This window comes from Bubalus bubalis, chromosome 15 (genome assembly GCF_019923935.1).
Source record: "Bubalus bubalis isolate 160015118507 breed Murrah chromosome 15, NDDB_SH_1, whole genome shotgun sequence".
In the NCBI taxonomy this organism is placed as follows: Eukaryota; Metazoa; Chordata; class Mammalia; order Artiodactyla; family Bovidae; genus Bubalus; species Bubalus bubalis.
In genome coordinates this window covers 466,755-484,543 of record NC_059171.1, presented here as the reverse complement: position 1 = coordinate 484,543, position 17,789 = coordinate 466,755, and the positions used below count along the sequence as shown (strand labels likewise).

The window sequence follows — 17,789 nt, the reverse complement described above, 5'->3', positions numbered from 1 at the left end:
GGTATCTGTCATTCCTTTTTGTATAATTGCACAGTACTCCACTGAATAGATAGAGCATAATTTAGCCAATTTCCTATGCATAAGCATTTGTTTATTTCCATTACTATTACGGATAATATGGAAACAGTAATCTTGTGTATGTGCATCTTCAGGGTAGCCTGCTGTAAACGAGGCTGCTGGACCAAGCACGATCCTCGTCACGTATGTCTTTGTGCTAACTGTCACCTCGTTCCCTGATTCCTCGTAGGTTGCACCACTTTGTACTGCTACCCGCAGCGTCTGAGTGCCCGTTTCCTCGTAGCCATGACAATAAAATGTGTTGTCAAGTTTTTGAAAATTTAGCAATCCATTTTTGGGGAAATGGGCTCATTTATTTTATAAACTGAAATCATTTAAGTAATTTACACCAAAACCTATCTAACTTGATAACTGGGAAAAATGACATTACTATTTTCTTTGTCCCTTTTAGAAATCATGATTGCTAAAAATATGTGAAAGTACAATCAGAAACAGTTTAAAAATTCTTTTAATTTCATGTCCAGGGTCATTTATCCTTACATGATGATACTACTCCCATGCTTGTTACCTCAGAGGTAAAGTGAACAGGGGGAAATTATTCTACTCATTCATGGAAAGCAAAGCTAATAATTAGCCACTTTGGTAAAAGTCTGAATAATTTACTTATGCATTATTTAAGCTAACAATAGAACATACAAGTGCCTTGAATAGCTGATAGAACTTGATATTCTGGAATGAATTTTATATTATTCTTTTACTAGGAACTATAAGGACAATTATAACCCGTAATATTGATACCAACTAGTAGTACTTACTGTGTTCCAGGGCCTGGTCTAAGTACCTAAAAAATGTTGTTTCATCTAATTCTTACAGCAATCTTAGGATGTAGGTACAATTACTACACCCATTTCACAGATGAGAAGACAGATAATAATGGCCACAAAGTCAGTAAATGGTGGGACATGTATTCAAACCCAGGCAGTCTGATTCTAGAGCCTAGACTCAACTACTTTATATAGAACTTCTAGTGTTTATATTATACTAGAGAGAAAAGCTAAGTACTCATACCAGTATAATAGTTATGAATAAAACTGTCTTTTTATTTTCAAGTTCTTTTTAGCTGAACAAGTTCTGAGTAGGAATAAGTATTCTGAAGTTATATCATGGGAGATAATTAGCAATCAAAGCCAAGCTATTAATCTATGATTCATAGAAGCTATACAGGTCACAAAAAAGTAAAGTGAATTCATACTTTTTTGTAGTTCATGAAATTACCTATGAGTACCCTCAATTAAACAGGGGCTCTAATTATAGTTCCTTGTTCTTAAAAAAGTAGCTATTAAAATGAAAATATGGATCTTACAGACTTTTGATTTTTAGTTCAATGATGGTTCACTTTATGATTTAAATCAGAAGCAATTGTTTTTGTAGTGTATTCACTATAAAATGCAAAAAAATATTTCAAAAGTTGACATAAAATTACTGAAAACAAATACAACAATTATTTTAAAATGAGAAAATATTTAATTAAAAATTTAATAAAGGATCTTTGAGGACTTACTTCATCTGGGAAAAGGTGCAACCTCTGCATCAGAGTTCTTCTGTGAAGGTTTTTTGGCAGCATGCCATAAATAGCTAGTTTTACAATCTGAAAAACAGATACATGGAGCACTCAGTAAGAAACATGTGATGGGAATATAAACACAGTAAGAGAAAGTGATGAAAAGCAGTGGGCTAAGACTTGATATGAATATGAAAGGAACAAAACTGAGACCTAAGCAGATATGTGGCAGCAATAAAAAAGAACTTTTATTATTTTGTACATTACCATCTTCTTTTAAATCTGTTTATCTGTATTTAGAAAAAGGAAAAAAAAAAGGAAGACATTAAGAAAACCTGTGTGTTGATTTTAGATGGAATAAGAAGAAATTCTCTGAGCTTACACAAGAACCTGTGGCCCAAATAATCTACTACATACAGGTTACGGCAGATCCTAGGGAGGTTTAATCACCCACCTCCCGCTTCCCGAGGCGGGTGATCAGGAGACTGCCAGTGAGTGAACTAGGCCTGACGATACCATCGTGAGGCTGACTCTGTAAGTCACAAATCTAGAAGGAAGGTAGTGGTGAGCATTCACTGAAAACTCACCACGTGTACAGGGGTCACTGCATTAGATTTGTTATCTTGTTTATGTTACTAAGTTCCATTTCACAGACGAGGAAACAAATTCAGTGAGGTTACAGAACCCACCCTAATTTCCTATATCTAATAAATGGTACTGGAATTCAAACCAGGTAGGCCTACTCCCAGGACAGACACATACCATATGCAAACACACTTAAAAATGCATTTCTGTCACTTATCAAGAAGACCCTTCACCCTGTCATACCCGTTGCCAAGAGGGCAAACTAAGCTTCCTATGATTTGCTTTTCTGCCTGTTAAGGTCGCCCCCATGGTTTATCTGCTGTTTAAGCCCTCTTTCAGGCTGTGCCGGGTCTCTGTCGCTGCACTCGCGCTCGCTGCAGCTGAGACGAGCAGGGGCTTCTCTGCCTGCGGCGCTGGATCCTCCTGGTGCAGAGCGCGGGCTCCAGGGCCTGCGGGCTCCGCAGCCGTGGGGCACGGGCTGAGCTGCCCCGCGGCACGTGGGGTCTCCCCGCCCAGCGATGGAACCCGAGGCCCCCGCGCTGGCAGGCGCACTCGGAAACACGAGCCCAGCAGGGGCGTCCGAGGCGTCCTCAGCGCTGTCCTGAGTGTGGCTCTGCGTGTGTGTCAAGGGAAAGTCACACAGCGTCAGCCTGCGCTCTATGCTCTCCCGTGGGCCTCCTGGCATGTAGTGTGCACAGACACACTGCGTGAGCCGCGTGAGACAGCTGAGACACCTGGAGGCAAGCTGATTTTCTTCATCTGCACTCATATTTCAAGGATATAATGTGGCATGTATCAAACTAACCCACTGAGACGGTACATGTTACAATGGGACTGCACTGTGGAGGATTTCCTTATCCTTTTCTTTTCTCATCAAATCTGACCACAAAACCTCAATATGTACAAATACTAATGCCACCCCACACATATTTTCCGTCTATTTTCTTGTTAGTGCTGTTAAGGCTTTATATTCTAGGGACTTTATATTGTTAAAACTAAAAGCAATTAAAAATTCAGTGCCTGAATTACATAAGCCACATTTCAAGTGGTCGACCTGCCGCAGGTGACTAGTGGTTACTGTATTTGACAAAGAACGTCTTCATCAGAGCAGAAACTTCTATTGGGTAGCACTGATATTAGTCTTTAAAATTTTTAGTGTTTTAAAAGTCTTTAGTAGAAAGCAACAATGTTAAGACTACTTAGCATCCTGTCTGGATTAGCAAGTCATTCTATCTTCTGAACATCATCCTAACAGCCAGTTTATTACATCAGCAGGGTTTCTTGGTATTTGGTTTTCATGTTCTTAAAACAATTAGTTTTATTTACTTGAATAAACAAATTGGTATTTTTAAAATGCACCTTATTTAAAAAATGCAAACGTAACAATCAAATTAGAGAAAGCTGTAAAGTATGAAAAGGTTACAAGCTGCCAGGTGAGAGAAAAAGATGACAGACACACACACACACCTGCCCAAAACATAAATGTGATGCAACATGAACAGGCGTCGAGCAATTCAGCTACACGGACAGAAGCACGGACTCGGAGGAGTTCAGAAAGCGAGACAGAACGAGGCAGGGTTAATGAACATTCAAGACCCTCCTAACTGAATCTGAACCCAGGGCATGTGACGTCTGTTTCACAAAAAACATCTTTGTAAGCTATAGGAGAGGGAATGGATATGAGAAAGGAACCGTATTAGAAGAAAAAGGCAAGAACACAGACGCTCTTAAGGAATCTAAACTGCATGACAGACGAAGAAAGGACATAAAGAAAGGGCCGGATCAATACACGTATCTGAGTTTAGAGTTAAAGATCTGCTATGTAATTACAAAAAGATATGGAAAAACATTTTAAAGCCTACTATTTAAATCAATGTACTTCATTAATAGTCGTGTCTGACTCTGTGACCCCATGGACTGCAGCATGCCAGGCCTCTCTGTCCATCCACCAACTCCTGGAGCTTACTCAAACTCATGTCCTACATCAATGTACTTTATTGTTCCCGAAAAACACTGAGGGTTTGGATTGGTGGTAAAGTAACTGACCTCTTCCTCAAAAACAGTCAAAATTAAGACTTAAAGCCATCATCAAATATTTCATAATGCATTTCAACCTCTGTTCATAAAAAAGTTTGAAACAATTTCTACAGACGCTATCCAAAGCCAAGCTCATCACATCAAAAGTTGGCTTATACCGCCTCCCAGTGTGCATTTAGCATACCCGAACAAACCAGAAACTAGTTTTAAAGACATTTAAAAATATTCGTTAAGTATTAAAATATAATTTGTTGTAAAAGTTATGGTATATATTAGCAGTGGCCCTAACAACTTTTTACTAGTATTATAAAAGTAGAACATTAAATATTTTCTAAGAAACAATTCTTGAGTATGTTTTTATAAAACATTCAAATGATGAAGTAAAAATACACAGTAAAGTACAGAATTTCTAAACATTATGTCAGTAATAAACACAGCTCTTCCCCCACTTATAACCAAGAAAATTTTAGACAGTACTTGGACCACGAGGAGATCAAACCGGTCAAAAGGAAATCAGTCCTGAATATTCACTGGAAGGACTGACTGATGCTGAAGCTGAAACTCCAATACATTGGCCACCTGATGCAAAGAACTGACTCATTGGAAAAGACCCTGATGCTGGGAAAGATTGAAGGCAGGAGGAGAAGGGGATGACAGAAGATGAGATAGTTGGATGGCATCACTGACTCAATGGACATGAGTTTGAGTAAGCTCCAGGAGTTGGTGATGGACAGAGAGGCCTGGCATGCTGCAGTCCACGGGGTCGCAGAGTCAGACATGACTGAGCAACTGAACTGAACACCAAACAAATGGTTGCATTCTTTATACATACATACGTACATACATTTATTTTTATTCATCATTTTAGGAAAATAAAAAGGAGTATCTTCAAAACTTAACAGTTTGCTCATTTAAATAAAAAGCTGAAACAGCTGTGAATGGGGAAAACACTCCCAAATCTAAGAGAACAATTCAAAGACTGGGTTATCAAGAGCTAAGGAAGAAAAAAATAAAACTGTAAAGGGCAACAGAAGACTCTGCCTTTATAATCAATACCGAGAACTAGCATTTGGATTTAGAACACCTGTTAGGACAGAACTCTATGATACATAATAAATAAACATTAATGAAGTTAGTAATATTTTTTTGAATATTTCTAAAGGATGGAACTGACTGGAGGACAAAAATAGGAAGAACAAGAAACAGAACGTCCTGGGCTGCCATCTGCTCTGGGGTGTCCGCTCAGCACAGGGCTTGGGTTCAGAGGACCGCAGACGTGAGGTCTGCAGGCAGGATCAAGACGCCCCCACACCCCTGGATCCCCCGGGGCCCAGCAGAAAGGCAGTATCCTTTCAGGGAGCTGAGTGGGGAAATGAAAAAATAAGTCTTTTTTGATAGATAGTTCCTAACTATGAACCTGATCTTGTAAGGTTTTCAGGCCCCAAGTTCACCTGTTTTATGGGGATCAAATTCCAGAAGTTGGAAGTATAGCTTAAAGGGGTCTTAGGTTGGGGTGTGTGTGTATACATGTATATCCCCAGGCACCAGCCAAAAGCTAAGTATATCTTTTCTGAAGAAATTCATTTTTAACATAGGTCTCAAAAACTTTCAGAGATGAAGTTCCAAGGTATATGTACTTTCCTAGCACCCTGAGCAGAAACAATAAATTGCAGACCCACAGACCCACAAGTATCAGTCAGATATAAATGCTAAGAATTATGTTTAATATGCTTAAAGAAATATAAGAGAGAACCAAGGTATGACAAAGGAACAGAAGACGGTCAAAACTGACTAGCAAACTGAAAAAGAAACAGTAAAAGCTTCCACAAAAGGAAAAAAATGCAACAGCTGACATTAGAAACTCAGTAAAAGATTAGACCTTGGTGAAAAGAAAATGAGAGAACAAGAACACAGATCTAAGGAAACTCCTGACAATCCAGCACAGAGCCAGGGAGACATAAAATACGAGGAAGACACAAAATGTAAAAGGAGGAACTGAACTGTGTGCGGTGGAGGAGGCAGTCTGCTATGTATACAGTCAGCTTCCAGAGGGAGAGGGCAGGCAGAGAATAAAGGGGACCAATATGAAAAGATGTAAGAGCTGACAGATTTTCAGAGGAGAAGAAACCAGTCCTCAAGCAAAGCAGTAAGAAAACTCAAAAAATAAAAATCAAAGCCAAAGAAAAGATTTTAAAAGTATTTTGAAAGACAAGACAGACTACATACAAATAAAGTGACATCTGAATCTGACATCAACAGCAATAATGGAAACTAAAATCTATTTGAAAGATAGCTTCAAAAAGCTAAGAGAAAAAAACAAAGTTATCCTAGAATTGTGCAGATACACAAAACTATTTTTTAAGAATGAAGGTAAAAATAAAGTTACAAACAGAAAAGGGGAGTCCACTATTCAGAGACTGTTATGATGGGAATGTCAATGAGGAGTACTTCAAGGCGAACACTGATCCGAGTTAAAAGACTGCAAGCAAAGAACATCGTAAAAAAATTAGTAACAGTATAAAAAACTGAGAACAAGAAAGTCCAACCAGAGGGGTTTTTAAACCATCTTGAACAGAGAAAACATACAGACAGAGGGAGAACGGGTATTAAAAATCTTCTAGAGGCCTTGACTTGACTTTGAGGAAAATAAAAATACTGATTAATCTTAGACTTCTAATAAATGAGGGGATTCCCTGGTGGCTCAGACGGTAAAGCGTCTGTCTGCAATGCAGGAGACATGGGTTCTATCCTTGGGTTGGGAAGATGCCCTGGAGAAGGAAATGGCAGCCCACTGCAGTATTCTTGCCTGGAGAATTCCATGGACAGAGCAGCCTGATGGGCTACAGTCCATGGGGTCGCAAAGAGTCAGACGCGACTGAGCGACTTCACTTTCACTTTCTAATAAGTGAACTCAATCAATCCAAAAGCAAGCAAGAAGGGGAGGAGAAGGAAAATAATACCTAGCTCAACTTGTGGACACAGCGGGGGAAGCAGAGAGGGACGGACTGAGAAAGCAGCACCAACATATACACCCTGCTGTTCAGTCGCTGAGTCAAGTTCGACTCTCTGTGACCCCGTGAACTGCAGCCCGCCAGGCTCCCCTGTCCATGGGATTTCTCAGGCAAGAATACTGGAGTGGGCTGCCATTTCCTTCTCCAGGGGCTCTTCCCCACCCAGGGGCCAAACCTGCGTCTCCTGCACTGGCAGGTGTGTGTGAGACAGACAGCGGGTGGGAACCTGCTGTAACACAGGGGCCCAGCTCAGGGCTCGGTGATGACCGGGCAGCGGGTGGGAACCTGCTGTAACACAGGGGCCCAGCTCAGGGCTCGGTGACGACCGGGCAGCGGGTGGGAACCTGCTGTAACACAGGGGCCCAGCTCAGGGCTCGGTGATGACCGGGCAGCGGGTGGGAACCTGCTGTTACACAGGGGGCCAGCTCAGGGCTCGGTGGTGACCGAGGGGGCAGGGTGGGGGTGAGGGGGCTCAAGCAGGGAATACAGACAGTTATGACCGACTCACAGTGACGTGTGGCAGAAACCAACACAGTATTGTAAAGCAATTACCCTCCAATTAAAAAATAAAATCTAGCTCAGTAAAGTTTAAAGATAAACTATAAAATAAAAGATAAACTGTGAGGCATCAAAATAAAAAAAGGTTGACTTAGCTATATCAATATATAAAAAGAATAGACTACAAGTTAAAAAGCACTACTGGAGATAAAGTCAGGACATACCCCAATCAATTCTTCAGGAAGATTACAATTCCAAACTTAAATTTATCTAACCCTAAATCGTCAAAACATACAATGGAAAAAACTGACAGAACTATAAGGAAAAATCAATAGATCCATAATTGAGATTTTAACATAACTCTTCAAGATAATAAAGTGAATAACAAAAATAGAGTGCAAGATTGGAACAACATATTTAGCATGTTTGATATACTTAAAATATAAACAGATATACATACATACATCTGTCTCCCCAAAACATTTTCAGCAATCATATATTCTAGGTGATCATGCAGATGTCAAGAAATTAAAAAGAAAAGCATCAAAATTCTATGACTAAATGCAAAGTATATTAAATAGTAATTAGAAAAGATACAGAACTGAATGATGATGAAATATTATTGATACTTATCAAAACTTGTATGATATAGTGAAGAACTCACAGCCCTAAATGCTAGCTACGTTAGAAGAGAAGGAAGATTGAAAACCCAGTTTCTGAACCAGTCTCTCCACAAATGATAAATAATAATAAAAAAATACAATACACTTACTGCTACTGGATCCTTCCGGTGAAGCTGAGCAGCTGTTACTTGTTTAAATCCACCTGGGTAGCTATTAAAAGAAACAAAGACAATAAAATTGGGAGTAGGAGATGGGATGGTGTCCTTGAAATGAACATTCTTATAATATGAAACTATTTTTATTATGAAATTACATTTGTTTCTCCTGGAGGAGGAAATGGCAACCCATTCCAGTATTCTTGCCTGGAGGATCCCATGGACAGAGGAGCCTGGTGGGCTACAGTCCATGGGGTCGACTGAGCAACTCACACACACACTTGCTTCTGGGAACTATGCTACTCATCATGCCTTAAAAATTAAGCAGTAACTATGCTATATGAAATGCTATTAAGTGGTCAAATTTAGCAATTGTTGTTTTATAAAACCAGTCAATCATAAAGGAAATCAGTCCTGAATATTCATTGGAAGGATTGATGCGAAGCTGAAACTCCTATACTTTGGCCACCTGATGCGAAGAAATGACTCCTTGGAAAAGACCCTGATGCTGGGAAAGATTGAAGGTGGGAGGAGAAGGGGACGACAGAGGATGAGATGGTTGGATGGCATCACTGACTCAATGGACATGAGTTTGAGTATACTCTGGGAGTTGGTGATGGACAGGGAGGCCTGGCGTGCTGCAGTCCATGGGGTCGCAAAGAATCGGACACGACTCAGCGACTGAAGTGAATTTCATAAAAAGTTCCACATCTTAGAAATTTCTTGGCTAACCATTTTAAAAATTAATTACTCTATTGGCTGTGCTGGGTCTTCACTGGGCTTCCCTGGTGGCCTGGCTGGTGGAGAGTCCGCCCGTAACGCAGGAGACCAGGCTCGACCGCTGGGCTGGGAATGCCCTGGAGGGGAAGGCTGCCCGCTGTCCTCACTGCTCCAGGCGGGCGTTCTCCGGCTGCGGCAAACGGGCCACGTGCTGCTCCGGCACATGGGCTCCTCATGGCACCGGCTTCTCTCGCTGTGCAGCAGGACTCCAGGTGTGCAGGCTTCAGTGTGGCAGCAGGTTCTGCGGTGCCGGCTCAGCAGCTGCTCCCAGGTGTGTGGAATCTTCCTGGATCAGCGGTGAAGCCTGTGTCCCTTGCACTGGCAGGCAGATTCTCATCCACTGCATCACCATGGAAGTCCCTGGCTAACTATATTTTTACTGGAATTTAAGTTCATTCATCATTCACAGTTACTTATTTCTGCTTGAATGTAGGGAAAACAAAACAGTGCCAAAATGTGTTTCAAAGTGAACACGCTAGGGGTCAGGTCTGGGGAAAGCTGGTAGACTACTTGGTTCTGAAGGCAAGTTAATACTCTAAACAGGTCGTGCTCCTATTTCCTATTACCAGGAAGTCATATGCTGCTTCTGAGTAACAAAATATTTCATTGTGTTCAGATCAAAATCATAAATGGAGATTAAAGAAAATATTTGGGAAAGTTATTGGAGATCTTACTAACCTGAATACCCCAGACCCAGGTCTGGGATCAAGGTCTGGCCGGCAGCAGCCAGTGTAGTCTGAGGCAACTCGTTTCCTCTCTTTACGGGTTTGCTCAGATAAGAAAAATGCTAGTGTTTGCCCCACCTACCTCTCATGATTTTATGAGTCGAGTAGGAAAGTGTTTGTGACAGTACTTAAGAAGTTTAAAACAAAAAGAGCACAGATGTAAGACTTCATTACACTGAATGGATGAAAAAGAGCCTAGATGACTTTCAAGGAAGGGAAAAAGAAAACATGAAGACAGTGGACTCTGCAAGGGAAATTTACAATTATCGAAATATGATTCCTGTTATAGTTTTCTTTCAACACTTAAAAACATTTTGGAGAGGATTTAGAGAACCGCGTTTTAGGAATAAAATTTAAGAAAGCAAATTTAGAAGTATGCTGAGAAAAATGTATAATTTTCAAAATGATACTCTTTCATTTGTTTCATGGAGTTTCACCCTCAGAACAAGAAATAATTGTTCTCTATTCTTTCTCTCTGGGAAGAAAATACTTTATGCTTTTATCACATGATTATTTTGTGAGTGTGTGTATGAAGGAAACTTAACGTTTATTTTTTTTCTTTTATTTAATTGGAGGCTACTTACTTTACAGTATTGTAGTGGTTTTGCCTACGTTGACATGAATCAGCCATGGGTGTACATACATGTGTTCCCCATCCTTATCACATGGTTATCTTGCATTTTCATATTTCTTTCCTAATTGCCTCTAAACTTTTAAAACTTGTTTTACATATATTTTACTTTGCCAAAAGTAAGAATGACTAAAAGTGATTGTGAATTAATTTTTGTTAAAGATTTCATGAAAGTTTTTAAGTACAGGAATGGGCAAAGGTTGGCTAACAAGCAAAAGTGTTTTTCCAAGCATTAAAGACTTACCTGGGCAAAAGATGAAAAGAAACAGATGGGAACCTTAAAGCTGGCTTGTCTAAGATGAAGGTGCACTTGGAAATAAAATAATTTTGATCAAGAATGAAAGGTCAATATGCCTAACTATATCTTGCATGATACTGAAGAAATTATGCTTAATAAAATTTGTACATGACCTGAAACTGAGGGGTTTAACTAATACATTACCTGAAATAATTCAGGTCTCAAAAGATCTTCAAAGGCTGGAGATAAAATTTAACATGGAGTAAACTCAGGGTACTACAGCTAGATTAGAATGCAACTGAAACACACAGGAAGGAGGACACAAGGTTGAAAAGCCCTCAGGAGTTTCAGCTGATGGTAAACGCAGTGTAGCACACAGTGACGCGACCGTGAGGAGGCCTCCTAGGGCAACAGAAGACGGAGTAACCGAAAGATGGGGAGTCACACTGCACCAGAACCCAGCAGGACACAGCCAGGCGAGGGTCATTTAGTTAAGATACTGACAAGTAATGACTGCACCCAGAGAACAGTGAGCAAGATATGACGGAGATCTTCGAAGGGCAGTCACATAAAGGGCTTTGCGTGAACTACAGGTGTTTAGAGAAGAGACGATCAGTGAGTGCGTGCTGATCACTCTCAATTACCTGAAGGAGGTCATGTGGAAGATACAGTTTTACACCGTCCAAAAAAGGAGGACAGAGGGCGAGATGGCTGGGTGGCATCACCAACTCGATGGACATGAGTTTGAGCAAGCTCCAGGAGATGGTGATGGACAGGGAGGCCTGGAGTGCTGCAGTCCATGGGGTCGTAAAGAGTCAGACACGACTGAGCGACTGAACAACAGCAACAAAAGGCCATTATGAAAGCTGGAGAGAGACAGGTGATGACTTAACAGCACTGAGATCTTTCCAAAATTCAGACCACGTCAAAGGCACAACGAATGGGCTGCCTCAGGAGCTAGGAGACTGCTACTGTTCAAAGACGGGCAGACCTGTAACCTGACAGGGATGCTGTAACGGTGTCCTTCCAACTTGGGATTCTCCTCACCATTCTTTCAACCTCTCATGCACTTTTAGAAGTTCAAGATGCTTCTGGAAACAGCAGTAAGACAAACCAGAGGAAGCAGAAAGAAATGAGAAGACTGATAAAGAGAGAAACCTAGATCAGAGAGGTTAACTGACAGATACTCTCAGGAAAAACCAATAGCCTCGGGCAATTACAAGGATCTGGTGCAGTTTTGTCATTTTCTGATTGAGTAAATCACACACACATCACGAACAAAATCAGTGTTTTCTTAAATCTCTTTTTCTTTCAAAATTATTTTATTATTTTATTTATTTTTATTTTTTGGCTGTGCCACGTGAGATCTTAGTTCCCCAACCGAGTACTGAACCTGTGCCTCCTGCAGTGGAAGTGCAGCGTCTTAACCACTCGATCACCAGGAAGTTCCTTAAATTTCTTTTAAATATAATCAATAATAGTAAAGTAATACATTTCCACTGCCTATCTTCCCCGACAAAAGCACTATCTTACCCAGTATGTGAGGAGTACACTTTTTGCTCCCACTTGTTTCCAGAAAAGGCAATGTGCCTTGTGTTCATGATGACAACATGATCCCCACAGTCACCTGGATTTAAAAGAACAAAGAAAGAAAAAAAGGATTTTGGTCGAAAAATTTTGCCTTTAAGAAAAAGTGCGCTTGGTTATTTATAAAGCTTTCCAAAGTCCAAAGAACACATCAGTGAATGTAAAGCATGTCAGTGCAGCATCAAAAGCCCGGAACAGACTGATGTTTTTCTTTTATATAACATCTAAGCATAGAGGAGTTGGCTAGACATTCGGAAAATCTCAACACTGGAAGGTAAAGGAGAATTCGGGAAGGAAGCCAGTAACAACATAGGTCTTTGAAAGGCAAACTACTGTTCCTCTTATTATCTTTGACCATTAATGATTACACTTTGTTAAAATGTAATAATTACACTTTAAGAATAATTAGACTTCACCACTTTTAACTATCTAATACAAATTTCCCCTTAAAAGTAAAAGAGAAAATGAAAACAATATGCATATAGATGAAAAAAGGTATATTTTACCAGTAGGTAAATTGGAAACAAATGTAAAACATCACAATTGTTATTCAGTTCAAATTCAGAGAAGAGAGTATTATGCTCTAATGCTTAACTACTAACCCAAGGTTTTTTCCAATCACATTTAATTATTTAAATATCTTTCAAACTGGAAAAAAAAAATTAAGGTTTGGTAAACAGTTTTCAGAAATAGGAATTGAGTTTATTTACAAAAACTTATCACCTTAGATTTCTAACCTTATTGGATTTCTTTTTATAATATTGGGCTAAGTTAAATGGCCAAATAAAATTCAAACTAATTAAATCAAGGGGAAACTCAATGATTTATGTGAGGATATCTAAGGTCTCATCGTGGATCCACGGTCTTCTTCCTCCTTCATGACATACAGCATTGCTTTTATATACTGATCTTATAGGATTTGGTTTGAGAAATGTCTGAAAAACAGCTGTTCCAATTTAGTGATAAATAACAGAAGTTTGGCTTTGGCTTTTATGCTTGTTTCCAGCCTTGATGCACAAATATCCAAATGCCTACTTCAACTTTTTTTTCCTTCTTTTAGTATCCCTGAACTTCTGCATGGCTAATGTGACAGATGATCATGGAAGTTACCATAAAATCCACTGAGTATAAAGACATTGTGATAGGAACAAGGGGTGCTGTTCCAATTTACTGCTGGTACGTAAATATTCACTTCTGAAAGAGGTAAGAGATGGGAATACCAGATCACCTGACCTGCCTCTTGAAAAACCTATATGCAGGTCAGGAAGCAACAGTTAGAACTGGACATGGAACAACAGACTGATTCCAAATAGGGACAGGAGTACATCAAGGCTGTATATTGTCACCCTGCTTATTTAACTTATATGCAGAGTACATTATGAGAAACACTGGGCTGGAAGAAGCACAAGCTGGAATCAAGATTGCTGGGAGAAATATCAATAACCTCAGATATGCAGATGATACCACCCTTATGGCAGAAAGTGAAGAGGAACTAAAAAGCCTCTTGATGAAAGTGAAAGAGGAGAGTGAAAAAGTTGCCTTAAAGCTCAATATTCAGAAAATGAAGATCATGGCATCTGGTCCCATCACTTCATGGGAAATAGATGGGGAAACAGTGGAAACAGTGGCTGACTTTATTTTTTTGGGCTCCAAAATCACTGCAGATGGTGATTGCAGCCATGAAATTAAAACACGCTTACTCCTTGGAAGGAAAGTTATGACCAACCTAGGTAGCATATTGAAAAACAGAGACATTACTTGGCCAACAAAGGTCCGTCTAGTCAAGGCTATGGTTTTTCCAGTGGTCATGTGTGGATGTGAGAGTTGGACTGTGAAGAAAGCTGAGTGCCGAAGAATTGATGGTTCTGAACTGTGGTGTTGGAGAAGACTCTTGAGAGTCCCTTGGACTGCAAGGAGATCCAACCAGTCCATTCTAAGTCCTGGGTATTTTTTGGATGGAATGATGCTAAAGCTGAAACTCCAATACTTTGGCCACCTCACGTGAAGAGTTGACTCATTGGAAAAGACTCTGATGCTGGGAGAGACTGGGGGCAGGAGGAGAAGGGGACGACAGAGGATGAGATGGCTGGATGGCATCATCGACTCGATGGACATGAGTTTGGGTGAACTCCGGGAGTTGGTGATGGACAGGGAGGCCTGGCGTGCTGCGATTCATGGGGTTGCAAAGAGTCGGACAGGACTGAGCGACTGAACTGAACTGAACCGAAAAGAGGTAAGTAGTCTATATGTAACTGGGAGCAAAAACCTTCAGTGTTTTGTATGACGATGTTCTAGGAGTGAGCTGAAGAACAAGTGTGCGATTAACACTGTGAAATTTAAATGACATTGTTAACACTTGAAATAGACTGACTCAACTGAATAGTAAGAAAGAAAAATACTTTAGCTGGGTGACTTTAAGAAGAGCATTTTAAACTTTTTTCCCCTAACAAATTCTTAAAACATTTAAATAAATAATGCAAAACAGAATAGTAGAGATTAGTTGAATTGTTTGAATTGTGTTTGAATTGCTAATATTCACAATATAACCTTTAAGAATTGTGTGAAAATTTTATTTGATTTCATTCCATGTGCATCAGAAATATTTTAGGATGATCTGATAACTTCAGATAATGCTAAAGAAAGGTTTCCCTCTGCTTCTTTTAAATGCTCATATAGTCTTCCTCAACTGATTAACTTGTGGACAATGAAAAGAACAGCATTCTGACGAAGAGTAAGTCATAATGCAGAAATCACCAAGGGCCCTGACTTGTCATTCATCAGCGAGAAATAAACATGTTCAGAAAGCGCCTGTGTCCCCAGCTCAGGAGGCAGCTCCAATTAGAAGGCAGTGTGTGTAAAGTGGTTCAAAGACTGTATACTCATATCTGCACATACACAGAGGCCCACTCGGCTTGTTGAGATGCTGTGGCAAACCAACTTTCCCTTTACATGGTTGTTTTTTTCTTATGGAAACTGTGGTCTGGGTCAAGATGGAAATGCCACGGAATTAAAAGAACGTGCTCCTTTCACAAAATTGGGGAGAAGATGGAATCAGCAGTAGCCACATAATTTTTTTTCAAGTATAGCACTTATCCATCCACTGAATTAAAGTTCTGCTTCCTTACAAGTAAGTCATCGCTGCAAAAGCGCTCCTTACGCACTGCAGAGTAAACACTGCCAGAACACAGACAAGTCTTTCTGTCAGGCCATTCTTTCCTAGGAATGGAGGATAGCTTTTCTAGGAAATCAGAAACTTACTTTTTAAAGACTAAATTGTATTTTTGTTTCACTGTATTTAATATTTGACTTTTATCAGCAGAAGTTTGGACTTTTCATGTCCCTAAGATGTCACCAAAATCAGAACTTAAACTGCAAAAAACCCCCAAAAACTTAAACTGCAAGCAGTTTTCAATTTACAAATATGTTGTTTTAGGTGTTTTTCTAACATTTACTGGTTTAATCAGCATTTATTATGTACGTTTTATGTGCTTATAAACATTATAGACATGTTTACTTGAAAACTGACATATAGTTTCCCAGAAAAACAATATTACAAATGATGGCCACATATACAGGAAGAGCTATAAAGGTTAGTATTTAGGTGTGATAATGACATTTAGGTTACGCTGGAGAATATTCTTAGGAGACATATGCTGAAGTATTTAGGGGGTAATATACTGATTATCGCCAGCTTCCCTGGTGGCTCAGAGGTTAAAGCGTCTGCCTGCAATGCGGGAGACCAGGGTTCGATCCCTGGGTTGGGAAGATTCCCCTGGAGAAGGAAATGGCAACCCACTCCAGTATTCTTGAGTGGAGAATCCCAAGGATGGAGGAGCCTGGTGGGCTGCATACAGTCCACGGGGTCGCAAAGAGTCGGACACGACTGAGCAACTTCACTTTCACACTGATTATCATTTATTTTCAAATGATTGAGTAAAAATAACATGGTAAAATACTGTGTAATCTAGGTGGATAGAGAGAAATTCACTGTACTATTTTGACCTTTTCTGAAATTGTGAAAATTTTTATAAGACAAGTTAGAGAAAAAGTAAAAGACTAACAAACCAGTGGAAAAAAGGGAAGAAGAAATGCAGACATTTCACAGAATGGGAAATGACCAAAAGGCCAATATATAAATGAAAAGATACTGAACTCCATGTGCAATTAGGAAAATGCAAATTAAAACCACAGAGCGCTTCCCAGCTACCAAAGCAGAATGTTACTCAGATGAGGAATAATGAAAACATCTGCATATGAAGACTGATTAGCTTCCTGTGTATCTCTGAACCCAGTAATTCCTGTCCTACAGACAGACCTTCCACCTGTGTCCTGGAAAAATGGTACAAGAATACTGATAGCAATGTTGTGTATAAGAAACAAAAAAGGAGGTAAACCACCCAAATGCTGAGTGAACGGATATTTATTTCATCATTACTATTATTACTTTTCTTAAAAATATTATCTATATTTATATACAGATAGATGAATACATCCCTATCCATCTATACACATCTTTGTATATTTCATATTTCAAAACAAAGTTAAAACTCAGTGCAAAAAGCGTTGTTGACAGGCCAAGCAAGATGAAGAGTAAGAACTGACACTCGGGCCTTGCAGGGTGGACAGGGAGTGCCTAGGAAAGTGAAGTCAATCAAAACTACCTGGGCTAAGCGGAAGGCTTTCAGTATGAAACCAGCTGTTTTTTGTTTTGGAAAAAGGATATGGAAAAGCAAATTTGTTAACTCAAAATAGTGAAAAATAACTTTCCATACCTAACTAGCTCTATATATCTCTCTGAAGGAAAGAGTCTTTAGAAGAGAGGGCAAGCTTATCTGCGTATTTTCCAAAGCTCTCTATTGAAATGCACGTCACCACGTGAAGAGACATGCTGAAGAATGAGCGTTTAAAGTCCAAGTTAGGATGTTTCTGAGAGTGAAAGGGAGAGCTACTGATAATTTTGCTGGGACAATGGCATAAAATGGGACTGTTTCAGGTGAAATGGTCTATGTGGTTTTCCTATGAAGAAGCAAAATTCATTTTAGTGCCCTAACAGGATTTCAGCGAAGATGGAATAAGGGATCTTCAAGAAAAAAAAAACCAGATCCTTGCAGCAGTCCAAACAGCTTCAAAATTCTATCCTCACATGAAAACTGCAATTACCGACAGGTCTAAAATGATACTCACTCAGTTGATGGTACACAGGCTTATGCAATCCTTGAAGTCTAACTGATGCCAGGGCAGCAAGCTTGCCAGGGGGCTGCATCTTCCCATCTAGGAGATACCAAACTCGGGCAAAAGTGGCCCATTGCTTAAGAGACGGAAGAGGAAACAAGGGAAATT

General features: G+C 39.8%; 1 protein-coding gene across 3 annotated transcripts in view; it reads right to left on the bottom strand.

The window, feature by feature from the left end:
* The window catches only part of MRPL13 (mitochondrial ribosomal protein L13), a 41,651-nt gene that overhangs the window by 19,887 nt on the left and 3,975 nt on the right, over positions 1–17,789 (bottom strand). For all 3 annotated transcript variants that reach the window (XM_006074687.4, XM_006074688.4, XM_044928489.2), the window contains exons 2-5: positions 17,634–17,757; positions 12,396–12,489; positions 8,483–8,543; positions 1,580–1,666 (exon numbers count right to left, since the gene is read on the bottom strand). In XM_006074687.4, the coding sequence (XP_006074749.3) occupies positions 1,580–1,666; positions 8,483–8,543; positions 12,396–12,489; positions 17,634–17,757 (366 nt within the window). The remainder of the gene's footprint in view (positions 1–1,579; positions 1,667–8,482; positions 8,544–12,395; positions 12,490–17,633; positions 17,758–17,789) is intronic.